The 15,900-nt window shown below is 41.8% G+C and overlaps 1 protein-coding gene across 2 annotated transcripts; it reads left to right on the top strand.

The window, feature by feature from the left end:
• Positions 1-83: 83 nt before the first annotated feature.
• WDR4 (WDR4 tRNA N7-guanosine methyltransferase non-catalytic subunit) lies at positions 84-13,912 on the top strand. Of its 2 annotated transcripts, none has more exons than XM_079974725.1 (11): positions 84-255; positions 1,685-1,747; positions 3,003-3,149; positions 4,527-4,683; positions 5,556-5,668; positions 6,451-6,511; positions 7,260-7,358; positions 8,798-8,862; positions 9,735-9,918; positions 10,492-10,561; positions 12,151-13,912. In XM_079974725.1, the coding sequence occupies exons 1-11, from the start codon at positions 137-139 to the stop codon at positions 12,312-12,314; spliced, it is 1,242 nt and encodes a 413-aa protein (XP_079830851.1). In that variant the 5' UTR covers positions 84-136; the 3' UTR covers positions 12,315-13,912. The 2 variants fall into 2 exon arrangements, with proteins under 2 accessions (XP_079830851.1, XP_079830852.1); XM_079974726.1 differs by having other exon boundaries at positions 118-255; positions 3,068-3,149.
• The last annotated feature ends 1,988 nt before the right edge of the window (positions 13,913-15,900 follow it).

Below are 15,900 nucleotides of genomic sequence, written 5' to 3'. Positions count from 1 at the left end.
CTGAGTGACGGCGAGGGAGAGGTGGGGATTCCCGTTCCTCAACAGGGGAGGAGGGGCCCTTGCCAAGGAGTTCCGCAGTGACGTCATTTGCCGGCGACGGCTGTGTGGTTTCCCGCACGCGGCTCTGTTGTCGGGCATGGAGGCGGCTGACCCCGCCGGGGTTGCGGGTTCTTCCCCGGAGCTGGCGGTCTGCGGGGACCTGATGGTGGTCATCGGTGGAGCCAAGCTCTTAGCGGCCCTTTACAAAGAGCCGGGGTGAGTGAAACCGGGCCGAGGAGCTCCTGTTCAGCCTCTTCTAGCCTCGCTCTCCCGTCGTCTTGTCTATATATCTGCTGAGACTGCAGCCCTAACCGCATTTACCATTGAACTTACTCTGAGTAGGCACGTTAAGATTCCGCTGTAAGGCAGCGGCTGTGTGAGAAGGGTTGTGTGTTTATTTAACGGAGTGTGTAAAGCGGTAACCGGGTGTACCCTTTAATTCTGATCAGTTACTTCAAAGCTGCCCCCCTTTTATACCCACAGTGGGTCAGGATCAATAACCGGTGGCAGTGTGCACACAGTTTATCCAGGCAGCTGGTCAGTGTGCATAATGCTGGTCAGCTTAGAAAAGTTGAGTGACAACGCTGATCTGTATAATTAGAGGAAATAGGCTGCAGTGCTCTTCCGACAAATGAAATGCTGGTCGGATAAAGGGGGTGGACAGCCTTTCCCCAGCCTTATAGATTTGGGATGATTGAATTTACATGTTTCTTCCTGCTAAAAAGGTTCCAAAATAGATAATGCTTTCAGGAGTAAAAGTAATCAGGGTACACACGTTCTCTGCTTCTTATTTTCTGCACATTTTCTGCTTTGGAGAATGTATTACCCACTGCTCTTCTGAAAATATATGATCACTTGGGTTTCAATATATTATATAATGAGCTGCTTTATTTTGAGTCAGCTACTCTAGGTAGACAGTGTATTGTTAGTGCTGACAATAGGTCTCCACTCCTATTGTTTTCTAACTTCCCATGGTTACTACCTGATCCCTCTTAATAGAGGGATTCTGTAATTGAACCGTGAAATGGGTAAATCCCATTTAACTCAATGGGATATACTTCTGAGTGGACATGTATAAAGCTGTGCTATAAGGAAGCTCTGTATCAGTCTCTGGCCAATAAATAATGGACCATTTAATTACATTTACAGTAAAGAGGTCCTAACATCTGTGGTAATAATGCAGAAGTTTGAAAAAAAGAACCATGTAAAAGATACTTTTCATAAAAGATTCTAAAACTTCTCTGCATTTTCTGCCCTAGTATTTTCCAAGTCTATACAGTGGTACCTCGGGTTAAGTACTTAATTTGTTCCAGAAGTCCGTTCTTAACCTGAAACTGTTCTTAACCTGAAGCGCCACTTTAGCTAATGGGGCCTCCTGCTGCTGCCGTGCCGCTGCTGCACAATTTCTGTTCTTATCCTGAAGCAAAGTTCTTAACCCATGGTACTATTTCTGGGTTAGCGGAATCTGTAACCTGAAGCGTATGTAACCCGAGGTACCACTATGTTCCTCTGCAATAAAATGAAACAGAAAACCTCATTAATTTTGATATTTTACTGTTTAAAAAGGCATGGTAAGTAAAATGCGACACAACTGATACTATACTTATTGGAAAATACTGACCTGATGTAATTATATAATTTCCAGGAATGAAGATATTTTCATTTATGACTGTTCCACAGCAACAGAGAAACTTGAACAGAATCAAGGGTAAGACTGTTTAAATTTTCCTTAATCTGCAGTCGGAAATCCACTGCATTCCCATTTATTCAGAAACTCTGTTGAATATGACATTTACATCTCTTAGAGTTGTTGTTTGCAGCTGAGAATAAATGTTGCCTCTACCACCAGTGTCACATAAAATACAAAAACAAATTGAGGAGTACAAACTACTTATATGCAGTGATGCAGCTAAGTGATTCTAAACCTTGGACTCAATAGTCCGATATGGGATAGGGTTTTAAATGGTCGTGTGTTTTTCTTCAGTTGTGAACCACATAATTTAATATTTCTCCCTTCCACCACCATTCCTCACTTTACAAGTACTTCCACATCCTTGATCAGTTGGAGAAAAAATACCAAGCAAAAAACTATTTGACTATCCTAATAATAAATGTGCTGGGCATATGCAGTTTGCCATTTTTGAAACTCGCTTAAATCATAGCACCTACACAGATAAAATGGTGCTTGCTTCTGCTGCTCTGCTGCTCAGTGCATTTACTTGGGAATGAGTACTGAAGAAGAAGAGTTTGGATTTGATATCCTGCTTTATCACTACCCTAAGGAGTCTCAAAACAGCTAACAATCTCCTTTCCCCTCCTCTCCCACAACAAACACTCTGTGAGGTTAGTGAGGCTGAGAGACTTCAGAGAAGTATGACTAGCCCAAGGTCACACAGCAACTGCAGGTGGAGCAGCAGGGACGCGAACCTGGTTCACCAGATTACGAGTCTACCACTCTTAACCACTACACCACACTGGTACTGTTCTGCTATTTTAAAGTAAAAATAGTACAGTGGATATCTGCAACCATGTATATTCCTGACTGGCTGCCCCCTAGCCATAAAATGTTTTTTTAAAAAAATAAGAAGGAAGGTCTCTTTGCTGCTACCCCATCATCTGACACTCTCTTAAGTGTTCATTTGGGGGTGGGCTGTAGACATCTCTATTTCGACCATGAGTGCTGCCTTCACCATTTTTGTAAGAAAGGATTTGGTGTGTAAATTTTTTTTAAAAAAATCTGATCTTACTGCACAGTAGTGGAAGGAAGGACACCCTCTGAAATAATAAAAAACATAATTCCATAAGGTATCTATTGACTTAGTAGTACAGATACTCTAGTAAATAAATGAATGTTGTATTGATCAAACCAACTAAATAGCAATTGCTGTTCTTAGCAGTCTGAGGTAACTGGGTGCAAAACCTCTAGGTCTTGAATATTTTTTTTTCTTTCTCGTTGTTTTTAGAGATGATGGAAAGTCAGCGAGTGAAGCAAGTAATGATATCCTTGCCTGCACGTTTTCTTCATCAGGAACCTACTTTGCTCTGACTGATGACAACAAACGACTTATCCTTTTTCGTACGAAACCATCTTGGGAATGTCTGAGTGTAAGGTATGGAAAGGAAGGCACTATTTGTACCCAAATATAAATAAGAGCTGTTTTAAGACAATCTTCTTTACATTTCTTGATCATTTTCTGTAACTGATCAGATATATTTAACTTTACTGATAGAAAAGTTACCAATTATTGGTGTACTTCAATTCCTCTAGTGCAGGGATGGGCAACCTATGTTGTTTGGTCAAAGTCACTCAGATCTCCCTCACCCAAGTCTAAAACTGTCATTACAGCGCACCTAGTTCTTTTTTCAGTTCACAAAAGGCTTAAGCTAAATTGGTGATTAAATTTTGGGATGTTTTGAAGAGATTAAATAAAATTTGGTTTTTGCCTGCTGTGCTTTATCTTTATGCTGGTTTTAGCTGCCTGCTATTTGTTTGCTTGGTTGTATTATTTTATTTTATGTGTTTATTGTAAGCCGCTCTAAGAATTACAGCTGAAGAGCAGCCTTGTAACATAAGTTATTAACTTTGTTGCACTACATTGCAAGTTGTTTTTGAAACTCAGATGATTTCACAATCACTTTGTTCTTTGTCATGATAATCCTCACTAAAAATGTGCAAGATTTCACAGGTATCTTATCATGAACTCTCTATATTGTGACTTTATACATTGTATCCATTCTGTAATTCAGATAAAAGGACCCCCCACCTCCCAACACAGTATGAATAACAGAAATTTATTTGGTATCATAAGTTTATTTTTTAAAAAATGTTTTTATACTTCCTTTCAGCTCTAAAAAGAGCCTACATTGTAGGTGAATGTGTCAAATTATATTCATTTAAAAGTTGGGAAAAAATAGGGACAAGGCAAAGGAGTCCTTTTTTTTCTAGTCCAGTGTGTGGTGATGGGAATAAGAGTAGGGTTAAAGTGGGATTAAGATTAAGGTCAGGTTAAGAGTGGTCATAAATGAATGAGATTTCCTGGGATTTAGAACTGTGCTGCATGCATACCCTTTAAACTCCATTGGTGCTGGATTCTCACTGGGATTATTATGCCCTTCGCTTTTGAGATCTTCTGTTACTTCTGTTACCACTTCCAGAAAGACCAAAGGGCAGGCTTTCTAAAATTCTGTAGCTGCAGTGCCTTATTTCCCCTGGCTACCAATAACCCTTTTCAGGTACTTACTAGTAAGGAGTCAATTCATATAGGTTTGTTCTGCTATAAAGTTTGTGACATGATCCAAACACATTGTTCATTTCTTTCAGTTTCTGCAGATCTTCATGCAAATAATGTGGCCATTCTCTGGGAAAATGCCTTCCTGCCCCCAAATTTAGCAATCGGAATGTGATGTGCAAACATAATTTAGCTATAAAGGCTAATCTTCCAAAGAGGAAGTTTTGGACCCTAATTAGTGTCAATTCTTCATTCCAGGTCTGTCATTAGAAGATGTACTTCCCTGATTATAACAGCTGCAGAAGATAAGATACTAGTTGCTGACAAATCAGGTGATGTCTATTCGTACTCAACAACAGAGCCTGAAAATGCAGGAACAATTGAACTTGGTCACTTGTCTCTTCTATTGGATGTGGTATGTATGCAATTTCTGGCTCAATACCATCTCTGTTTATTTAAAGAAGAGTCCCAAGCATAAATATACAGCCCAGTCCTAAGCATGTTCATTTTAAATTAATTTCCCCTGAATTCATTGGGTCTGCACAGTTACAGTGGAAAAAGCTCAGTGAACTCAACAAAACTATTTTCAGTATAAACGTGTGTTCTGTGTTTGACTATTCCTTTATATTGTTTTGTGAACAATCCAGAAGCCTTAGTTTGAATGGGTTTGAATAGTATAACAATGTTTAAGATATCTAAAATAAGTTTGGGTTGTAAGCCTATTGTTAAATATGAAGTTTCAGCTACCTCATTTGAAAACAATGGCTGATAGTCAACTAAGTTTTACTCAGAGTAATGCCATTAAAATTAAGGGACCTAAGTTAGTCGTGTTCATTATTTTCAATGTGTCTGCTCTGAGCAAAACCAGGTAGCCAGATTATTATTATCTTTGGTTATCACTTATTTAAAATTTACTCAGCTTTTGCTTGCATCATAAATTTAACCAACATTTTAATGTTTTGTGTGGCAGGATTGTCAAGAACCCCTAGTTTTTCTGCCTGCAGTGAGTAAGGGTCATCTCCAGGGGACTCTTACTCACTTCAGGAGAACTTGTAATTTGGAAGAAAATGTAGTTCTTTCTGTGTGTCACAGTGTGTTACAAATAAGCACAGACAAGTGTGACTAAACAGGCCAGCAAAATGTTCAAGACTAGTAGCTTTTGTAGACTTTTTTCCAAGTCTTGTCAATCTGAAACCAAACTGGTAGATGTGTAATTATTTCCCATATGTGTCTGCATGCTGCAAAGCCTCCTGGGCTGTTTCATGGTGACCTGTGTTGTGTCATTAGGCGCTGAGTCCCGATGACCAGTATATCCTGACCGCTGACCGTGATGAGAAGATACGAGTTAGTTTGACTAGAGCACCACATAACATTGTGTCCTTCTGCCTGGGACACAGAGAGTAAGTGCAGTTGTAGAAAGTCTGCAACATGAGGAAAAGGGAAGAACGGCCTGTTTATAAGGGGGGCGGGGAGAGGGGACGTAGGAAGACATATTTTAAGATCAGTGCTACACAGCAAGCTAGCCAATGGGGTGCCCTGTCAATGTTGATGGACCGTGACCCCCACAATCCCTGTCTATTGACCATGTGTGCTGGGGTTCATGGGATTGGCTGGAGCTGGAGTCCAGCCACACTGAGAGGACACCACGATGGCTACCCTTAAGCTGTCTGAGGAGATTGTGGATTCCCACCAACCCACACTAGAGAGTTTCAAGAAGAGGTTGGACCTGTCCAGGCTCTTCAGAAATTGCTCTCTAAGCCCAAAGAGCTGGTCTGGATGAGATGCTGCATCCCTTGAAGCTCTTGGTTTTGCCAGGTAAGGACAACATTAGGAGTTGAGCTCCCACTTACACAAACTCACGCAGTGGAGCCTTTCCAGCTCTCTATTAATCAAAATTCATGTCAGGTGGCTTTCATTATTGAGTACATTTGGATACTGCACTACAATCTTCCCCTGGCACTTTTTCATCGTTTGGGTTTTGCTCTTTCTAATCTATTTTCTAAACAGTGATACTGGTAGTTAATTGGTTCGTGTGCATTTTTCCTGACCTAAAAGATAACATAGTGATCTAATCCAGTGTAGAGCCGTCTGTTGCTATGCTGATGTTTCACCTCACACTTTATTACTTTTTGCTTGCATTAGGAGTGTACACCACAAACATTGACCTTTCTCTCTCTCCTAGATTTGTCAGCAAAATATTTGTAATACCAAACTATCCAGAACTTCTCTTATCAGCTTCTGGGGTATGTATGTTGTCTGAGGCATTTTACATCTGGAATTTTAGTAGGTTGCTTACACATTTTCCTCCCTTGCTGAGGGTAAAATACTGTAGTTGCTTTATGTTCCTTCTCTAAACACTTTTCTGGAACAGGAGCATCCTTTAGGGAGGTGAGAAGGAAGCTACCAACTTTTCTAAGTGCTTTCTTAGGATCATCTAATCCTGATTACCATAATAAGGAAATGTAAAACATAACTACAATGAATGTTCACAGAACACTGCTGCATTTTTGTGTTGGATGGTTTTGCCATTTAAAGTTGAATGCATTTTAAGAGTAGGCCTTTTTCACTTTGTAGAGTAGTACTGAGGAGCCTGTGATCTGTCACATGTTGCTTGACTACAACTCCCATTCTTTTATTTTTATTTTATTATCATTATTGCATTTCTGTCCCATATTTTCCTCTAAGGAGCTCAAAGTGGCATAAATGGTTCTCTTCCCATTTTTATCTTTCCAACAATCCTGTGGCATTGACCTTGGACCAGTCATTGTCTCTCAGTCAGTGAGCTTCATGGCTGTGAGGGGATTTAAAGCTTGGCTCTTTGATCATCCCTGACCACTGGCCGTGCTGATAGGAGCTGTGGCCCAACAACATCTGAGGGGCCTCAGGTATCCGATTCCGTTGAGAGTGTGTGCATACATGTATGGCTGTCTTCTTCTTGACAGAAGTGATGTTAATCAGCCTCTCTCTTTTGAACTGTACCCCCTTCCCCAGGACTGCACATTGAGGCTCTGGGAATACAAAAGTGGGAAGGAAGTGCACCGCTGTCATCTGAATAGTTTGAGTGCATCTGAGGCTCCCCCAAATGAGAAGGTAGTGCATTTTTCTGTGAACATGTGAATCTCTCTCTCTCTCTCTATCTCTATCTCTATCTCTATCTTTCCAGGCAAACTTGCTTTCAGAATGGTATGTGTAGGTGAGGTGAGAGTAAATTTTAAACTACAGAAAATCTAATCCCAGAATGACAAGGAGGGCTTTTTGTAGTTCTGCAACACAATGTGCAAAGCACCACAAACCTTTTGGCCGCCTTTCTCCTCAAGATTACATTGAGAATAAAATCATTGCGCTGCTCTGAAAAGCTGTTGGTCTGGAGTGAAATAGCTTCGAGTGTTTGCAGATTTATTTATTTTTTAAAAACACTTCAGAATCTATTTCATCCTTCATTTAATTGTCAACCTTTTTTGTACTTGAATTGCTTTGAATTGGTGATATGAAATAGGCGGTTTTTTGGCTACGTGCATACACGTTGCAATCTTATGTGCTAAAATTACATACCTCTCTTCCTAAGGGGCATATGGGCTGGTGCTGTAAGGGCAGCAATTGCATCCAGAAGTTGAGTTATAATGTGAGAAGAAGGCAGGCACCCAACCCATTAGATCAAACTGTGGATTCCTGTGGGTCATCATCCAGCATTAAGTATCCAAGCAAAGAACAGAACCAAACATGCAAACAAAAATCATGGGCAAAAATAAACTGAAAACTAATTTTGAGAATATTTATGTTTTCTTTTTGTTAACCTCACACAAGTATAAGGTTAGATTATCCCAGCATAATAATATCTAGGAAAGCCAGGCCAACCCTGAATACCACCATGAGAGCTTCCAGTCTAGCTAAGCAACGTAATTATTTTGGCTATAAGCTTCCCTTATTGGTTTCACTGGTGCTGGGTGTTGAAGACAACTTTTTGTTGTCGTCCCCTCACACACTTTTGCATACTTGGGATCCACCGTTTAAATATGGTCATGGGCACCTTCAGTCTTGCACATTTACTCTTCCCTTTCACCTGCCTGCCTTTGATTCAGGACAAGAATGTGGAAGGGGGCTGTGCAGTTTGGCTGTGATGTGTGACTCTTGCTGTGAATAGTATAAGACTTTAGTCCTCAGGCATTCATAATAATTTTTGGGGACTCAAACCGGGGTGGGGAGCATGCATGCTGGCCTCACCTCCTTCTCTCCCAACCGTTATGCTACAGCAACTGTACATAGTTCCTAGTTGTGGGAAGGATACTAATCACGTTCAACTAAATCCAGTTAGAATCCCCCCCCCCTCCGGATCTTCATGCTCAACTTGGAAAGGAGAGGAGAGGGCTGAAATACTCAAACTCCCTATCCAGTTTGAGTATGGACCTTTGATCACCTGAAGAGGGCTTTTGAATTTGACATGAAGATTTTCTCTTTGTTACCTTCTCTTCTTCCCCTACAAACTCTCTTGCCTGAGAAATTTCTAATTGCATCTGCTTTTCCCTCCTCAGAAGTATGCAGTCTCCAGGACAGCCTATTGTTGTGAAGGAAATTACATTGCCATTTTATATGACTGGTAAGAGGAAAAGAATATCTAAAATTACTGCGGAAGCAACAGCCAAATTACATAATTTCATTATTAGGCATGTCAGATATCTGTTGCTTTAAAATTACTGTGGAAGCAGTGTAGTCATGGCCCCCTAGAATGTGGATTTTTCTTTGTTCATGATAATAATATTTTGCTTCAATAATAATAAGCCTGTCTGAATTTATATAATATAATGAAGGTGATTTTGTTTGATGCTCGCATTGCTACATTAGCTTTGCTGTATCCACGGCATGTTTGGAAATCTCTTCTTAGAACATGGGCAGTTCTCCTGCATTTATCTTGAGATGTGTGCTATCATGAACTGGACATTCTTGTTGGTCAGGGAGAACCATAAGGGGACCTTATAAACAATCACTCACAGGGAGTGAGACCCAAAGTTGTTGAGCTTTTTGGGGGGAGGAACACCCACAGTTGTTGAGCTGCTTCTAGGGAGGCGTCAGCAAAGTTGTTGAGCTTTGACCAGTTGGACACCCCTGACTTACAGCAACCTCTACAGTAAGGATGGGAAATCTTTGGCTCTCCAGATGTTGTTGGACTCCAATTCCCATCAGCCCCAGCCCTAGATCAGAGATGATGGGAACTGTAGTCCAGCAACATTTGGAGCCCCACAGGTTTCCCATCCCTGCTCTACGAGGTGATCATATTGCATGCATTGGCCAAGACCGGAAGGAATCTGTACATTTAAGCCTTATGTGAAACTCGGGGCAAATCAACAATCACTTTACACAAGGTCTCTAAGAGTTTTGATTGACGTGTTTTAACCTGCTAGGCAATCTTGGCGTGCAAAATTTGCTCTGTAAAAATGATAGCCCTAATCATTATTGATCATTTCTGAAAAGTCTTCCCACAGTTTCCATCTTCCAGCTTGACCCCGAGACTCAGAAACTCATTCACAAACAGAACATCCCCTTGATCTGCAAAGGCTGGGCCATTGCATTTGAGAAAACAGGGGGGCTCTGGATTCTGCAGGAGGACATGCAAACCCCTCTTCTGTTCTATCAGCCTGTGAATGGACAGTGGCAGGTGAGAGGAGCTTTCTGGTTACAGCTGGGCTTCCCCTGCTATGGTGTCAAGCAAAGAACTTTGGGATACTCATACAGGAAAAGGGCATTGAACTGGAGCTGGCTTGGAGCCAGTTATTTAATATCTGTGCACATAAGGCTAGGTAGCACTGGCTGAATCCATTTGGCAACATCCTTTGACAGTGTTACCAGTTTTTAATAAACACTCTCAAGCTTGAGAAGAACATGGTGTAGCTATGGTTACCCAATCAAATAGCATGTTTCATTTTTATTTTTCATGCTGGTCAGTATACAGCAGCCTAAGGCACAGTGCCAGAGCTCAGCCTGGTGACCAAGACAACAGTGACATAGGGCTACTTTGGTTTCTTTATCTGAAAATATGAGTGGAATGCCTGTTCCTTCTTTTGTTGTTAGTTTCTCTTTGTGAAAAGATTGAAACACACACACACACACATGATTTGGGGCAAATCATGGAAGATTTTGGGAGAGCTGTGCCCAGCACATGGTTTCCGGTATGAGAATCAATGTGCTTAATATGGGGATTTCAAGAGTTGTCCTTCTTTCCTTTTTTCAGTCTTCTACTGAAGAGAGAGGGTTGATTAAAATGTCAAAGTGCATCCGTGACAACTGGACAGCGTTTGAAGGTAAGGCGGTTGAGTATAAAGGCCAAGAAGACACCGTTTAAAGGGGGTGTCAAGATAGGATTTGAAGAGAGTGCATCTCACAGCATTCATAAAAAGTAACTTTTTGAGGCTTGGTTCTGAAAGTGGAAGTGCATGGAAGTTCACCCATCCCTGCTGTCAGCTGAGATTTGGTATGTTGGGCAAGCCTTTGGAGTAATTATGTGAGGGAGAAAGGGAGTGGAAAGGGTATTATAAAGCCAGGGTATTATTATTATTATTATTATTATTATTATTATTATTATTATTAATTTTCTATACCACCCTTCATCTGAGGTTCACAAGGTGTTTTACAATATAGAAATACAAAAATACATATAACAGTAAAGAACAAAAACAATAACCCCTCCCACAGTTTAAATGGCCATAGATTGTTTAATTGGCCAAAGGCTAATTGATGTTACATTTAACATAATTTGAAAGCTAATTGGGAATTCCCACGTTGAGAAAATCTGTAATGATGAGCAATCATCCCCCAACTTGTCATCCACTACACAACTTTGCAATTTATAGCCACAAGACTGTGATGGGTACACCTTGTTTTGGTCCAATAGCCTAAGCACTTGGACTGAGTGTACATTCCCAGAAACCTTTGCAACAGGGTGGGGTCATGCGGCAAAGATGCTAAGGTTCCTCAGCATTGTGGAAAAGAGAAAGTAATATACTTTGGTAGCTGGCTCTTTTTTGGTTTTTGTTACATGCTGCCTTGAGCTATTGAGGTCAGGTGACATCTAAAAAATCCAGCTAATCAATAGTACCCTCAAAAGAACCATTGAATAATGTGAGAACACAGCAAAATAGTTTTCCTAGATCTCAAATTATAGTTCCATGCAGAGATCCTAAGTGTATCAGCAGCTGGGGGAAAGGGGCTATTAAGATTACAGTGATTATTGCAGCTAATTAACACAAGGGAGCTTGATAGTTGAGTCCTGTTCCAGATGCTTAATTAGTGTCTTTACCCCTATAGAAAAGGTAGTTATCTTTTTATTGTCAAAATGTTAATAGCTGTCTGCCCCCCTCCAGCTTTGATAGTTCTTCAGCAGACAATCACAATTTCTCTTCTGTTACGAGATGGGAGAGGAATATTTAAACCTTGAATGAATTGTTGCTGAAAAGAAAATCTAGCAAAGCCTTAACGTTGTCCAGTCAAGTGGAAAGGCTAATAGATATGTAAATTATTATTTTTTATTATCTTCTCTACTGAGCCATATCAGCTTCTCTTATAACACATTTGACTTCTGTGGGGTAACGGGGCAGCGTACTAATTAATGTCATTAAAAAAACCCCAAAATCATGATAACAGTTCAAGGCAGAAAGCCAAGACCATGACCTGATCTAACAAAGCAATTTTTACTTTCTTAGCATTTGTGGTTGCCTATTTTCTCCTTCCCAAAGCACCCAGTGCCCCTTTAGTACTCACATTGGCTTATTATTGGTTGTACAAATTCAGATTTTAAGGTTTTAAGTCTCCTTTCTTGATATGCACAGAAAACAGACCCTCAGTGCGTGAAAAACACATGCCTATGAGCCTGTTCCAATACTCTCTTCTACAGGCTCCGTTGGCAAAGAAAGTTGCTACCAAAATCTCTACAAGGCTTCTTTTGATAACATGGCTGTTTACCTCCAAAAGAAAGAAGAGAGACTTCAGCAGCGGAAGAGTAAGAGAAAGGACCCGCAGCATGAATCAAATGGGCAGACAAAGAAGCTCAAAACATGAGCAGCATCCTTGCTCAGTGCAAAATTTGGTTGTGACTTGCAGTGCATTGGAAGAAGCTGGTTTGAGAACTACTGAATCACTTGGCACACTGAAGAACAAGCTGGCTTGATATTTTCCACAAAGTGCAAATATTAACACGTCTAGCCTTATTATGGTGACACTTCCTTACCTTGTCAGTGATAAATATGTCCTCTGCAAACTCTTTCTAGCTGCTTGCCTTGACTGTCAGCATAGATGTCATTGGGTGATGACATCGTGATGTATGGCGAGGAAGAGGACACACTGCAAAACTTGCTCCTCCAAGCTGAAAGCCTTTCTTGGTTCTGCTTCCGTACATGTGCCACATAAGCCATAGTGAGAACCCTCTGTCCAGTACAGGCCCCTAAAGCTCACCCAACAATTCCTACCATACGTCCTTCAGTCCTCCTCTGTCCAGAAAGAAGGTGGAGAGCAGGAATGGATGGAGGAGGTTTCCAGTCACTTCACAAGTCAATGGTGGTTGCTCCTTGCTGCCCTCTGTCGACAGCAAGGAGGTTCAGGCAGGGAAAAGCCAGGATTTATGAGGCAAAAATCCCCAGGGGGATCTGGGGAGCTCACTGCATCCTGTTGTGCCACGCAACCCTGGAGTTTAGCTTCCCCTTCCAGTTGGAAGTGATCCTTTCGACTGTTCTAGTTACTAGCTAAGGATGTACATGACCAAAGCCAAAATATCCTTGGATAATTCTCAGAGCTCACCTTTCATAATGTGACTTCATTGTGCAACAAATCATAACTGTGGAGTCCCTGCATAACCACAGTTCTCCTCCAGTGCATTTAAACTGGTGGAAACACAATATCTTCACAGTGAAGGTAATGAGTTACTTTGTAGTGTTGGGACGCGGGTGGCGCTGTAGTCTAAACCACTGAGCCTCTTGGGCTTGTTGATCGGAAGGTTGGCGATTTGAATCCCTGCGACGGGGTGAGCTCCCAGCTCCTGCCAACCTAGCAGTTCGAAAGCACGCCGGTGCAAGTAGATAAATAGGTACCGTTGCGTCAGGAAGGTAAACGGCATTTCTAGGCACTCTGACACTTGTCACGGTCTTCCATGCACCAGTGGCAGTTTAGTCATGCTGGCCACATGACTCTGAAAACTGTCAGTAGGCAAACACTGGCTCCCTTGGCTGAAAGCGAAATGAGCGCCACAACCCCATAGTTGCTTTTGACTGGACTTAACCATCCTTTACTTTTACCTTACTTTGTAGTGTAAGATGAGTGCAGTGACCTACTGGACCAAAAATGGGATTCCATTGCTGGAGTTGTCCTTTGACAACGGGGCAATTTTCTCTAGAAGAAATCTCTGATTGATAGCTGGATGGGTGGGTTTGTTTTTGAACTAAATTAAGGCGACCTTTTTACTATGGGAAAAAGTATCCATACTTTTGAGATGTGATTTAGACTGCAACTTGCCAGCTTGAGTGTCTTTTTAAAAAATAATACAAAGGATTTTATTTCATAGATTCTGCTTTAGAATGTGAGAGGCGCTGAAGTATTCTGATACAGTATATACCATATTGGCATACAAGCGGCATATCACTGAATGAATAATATGCTGTAAACAAGCCGTAAACTGTGGTCACAGCATTCCGTCACTTAGAAGACTGCCTGTGCATCTCAGCTGTTTCAAGGTATTCAGAATTCCATTTCATAAGGTTGAGACAGTTACAGGTAGTGATTGCCCCAGCTGCTTTTGAATGGCATTTCTCATCAGGAGGTCTGTTGAGAATGAACCTGGAAACTGCAAAGTACAATCAATAAAAAGATGAAAGAAAAGGCTATAGGTTTGATGAGGCTCCTGCTGGCAATGTCTAATGGGCAGGGTTTCCAGACCTGGATCAAAACAATTGCACAAGTGGTTCTGTGCATGCAGCATATCATTGCGGTGCCTTTTCTCGAGCAGTAAGTCATTGCCTTCCACACTGCTTCTGAAACCAAAGGGAATTTTGACGTTTGTAATGTTCAGAGTCTAAACCCCCACAGGACATGGGCAGCTCCTGGTTTGGAGCCATCCAAGTCCTTGAGGTAGATTCTGAACTCAACTTGCAATTGTTACACAAAGCTTGTCTACACACAGTGTTGAATCTCAGCCTGTTAAGTTTGCCTTGAGTTTCAAGCAGCATCTTAAGCAGTGGTGAACGTGAGCAGGAGTGGAGAGCTATGGACTGCCTGTACCATTACTGAGCTGATTAATCATCGACCTCAATAGGATTATTTTCTGGTTTATGAATATTCCTGGTAATTTAATGCAGTGTTTCTCAACATGAAAGTTGACAGTGATGGAGACAGATGCGCCTCATAGGGAGGGCATTCTACAAATGGGAAAGCATCACTGAAAAGGCCCAGTCATAGGTCACTGCCAGCTGGGTTGTCCTTGGTAACCACGCCTTACCTGCAGATCATAGGGTCTGAGATGGCTTTTGCGGTCTTAAGTTCAGTTCTCCACATTCCCACATCAGTTTGTGAGTTTCTTTACAAAGCCCTCATGAAAGTCCAGCATTTTAGTGTGAATTTCTCCAAGTATACACTGTTTGGGATGTGTATGTTTTGCCACATTTTTGCAAAGCAATTTCCCCAAATAGAGTGCATTTTGATGTGTTATTTTCACTAATATATGCACGCTCCCTAAATATGTTCTGCAGTTTTCCCCAACCCTCCGAAGGGTGTGTGGGAAGTGGACAAGTTGCATTACATAAATGGAAACCCTTGAGCTAACAGAACTACTTTGTTGGAGAACAGTGATTTAACCTGTGAACTTTTAAAGCAATAGCTGGGTATTGTCTTTCTGAAAAGCATGGAAGATACTGCCAAGTAGCCCTTGTAGTCCAGTAAAGTAAGGTAAAGGTACCCCTGCCCATACAGGCCAGTCTTGACAGACTCTGGGGTTGTGCGCCCATCTCACTTAAGAGGCCAGGGGCCAGCGCTGTCCGGAGACACTTCCGGGTCACGTGGCCAGCGTGACATCGCTGCTCTGGCCAGAGCCAGAGCCAGAGCCGCACACGGAAACGCCGTTTACCTTCCCGCTGGTAAGCGGTCCCTATTTATCTACTTGCACCCGGAGGTGCTTTCGAACTGCTAGGTTGGCAGGCGCTGGGACCGAGCAGCGGGAGCGCACCCCGCCGCAGGGATTTGAACCGCCAACCTTTCGATCGGCAAGCCCTAGGCGCTGAGGCTTTAACCCACAGCGCCATCTGCAATTCCTTTTATTTGCTGTGCTCCTGGCAAAAAGTAGTCTGTGTGGTATCACAATGAAATATTGGAGTGTCCCAGACTCCTTTGTTGTCTCGTAAGAGTTTTCATCAAAACGCCTGGGTGTCCTGTTCCAGATAAAACCCATGCCCAGAACACTCACTCAAACAATTGTCACATTTTGTGCTGTACAAATTGGTGCCTGTAATCAGAATGTTCAGTTATAAGTAGGTAATTCTTCCCTTTCCTTTGTCCAAACTATTCCAAATGAGATTGTCATCATGCGGAAGGCTGTGCCTCTAAAGAAACTTCAAATTGCAACTTAAAAGGGTCTATTAAAGAGTCTGTGACCGTGTTTTGGTAC

Source organism: Podarcis cretensis (assembly GCF_951804945.1).
Source record: "Podarcis cretensis genome assembly, chromosome: 4".
Taxonomy (NCBI): Eukaryota; Metazoa; Chordata; class Lepidosauria; order Squamata; family Lacertidae; genus Podarcis; species Podarcis cretensis.
This window is presented reverse-complemented; position numbering and strand designations above follow the sequence as displayed.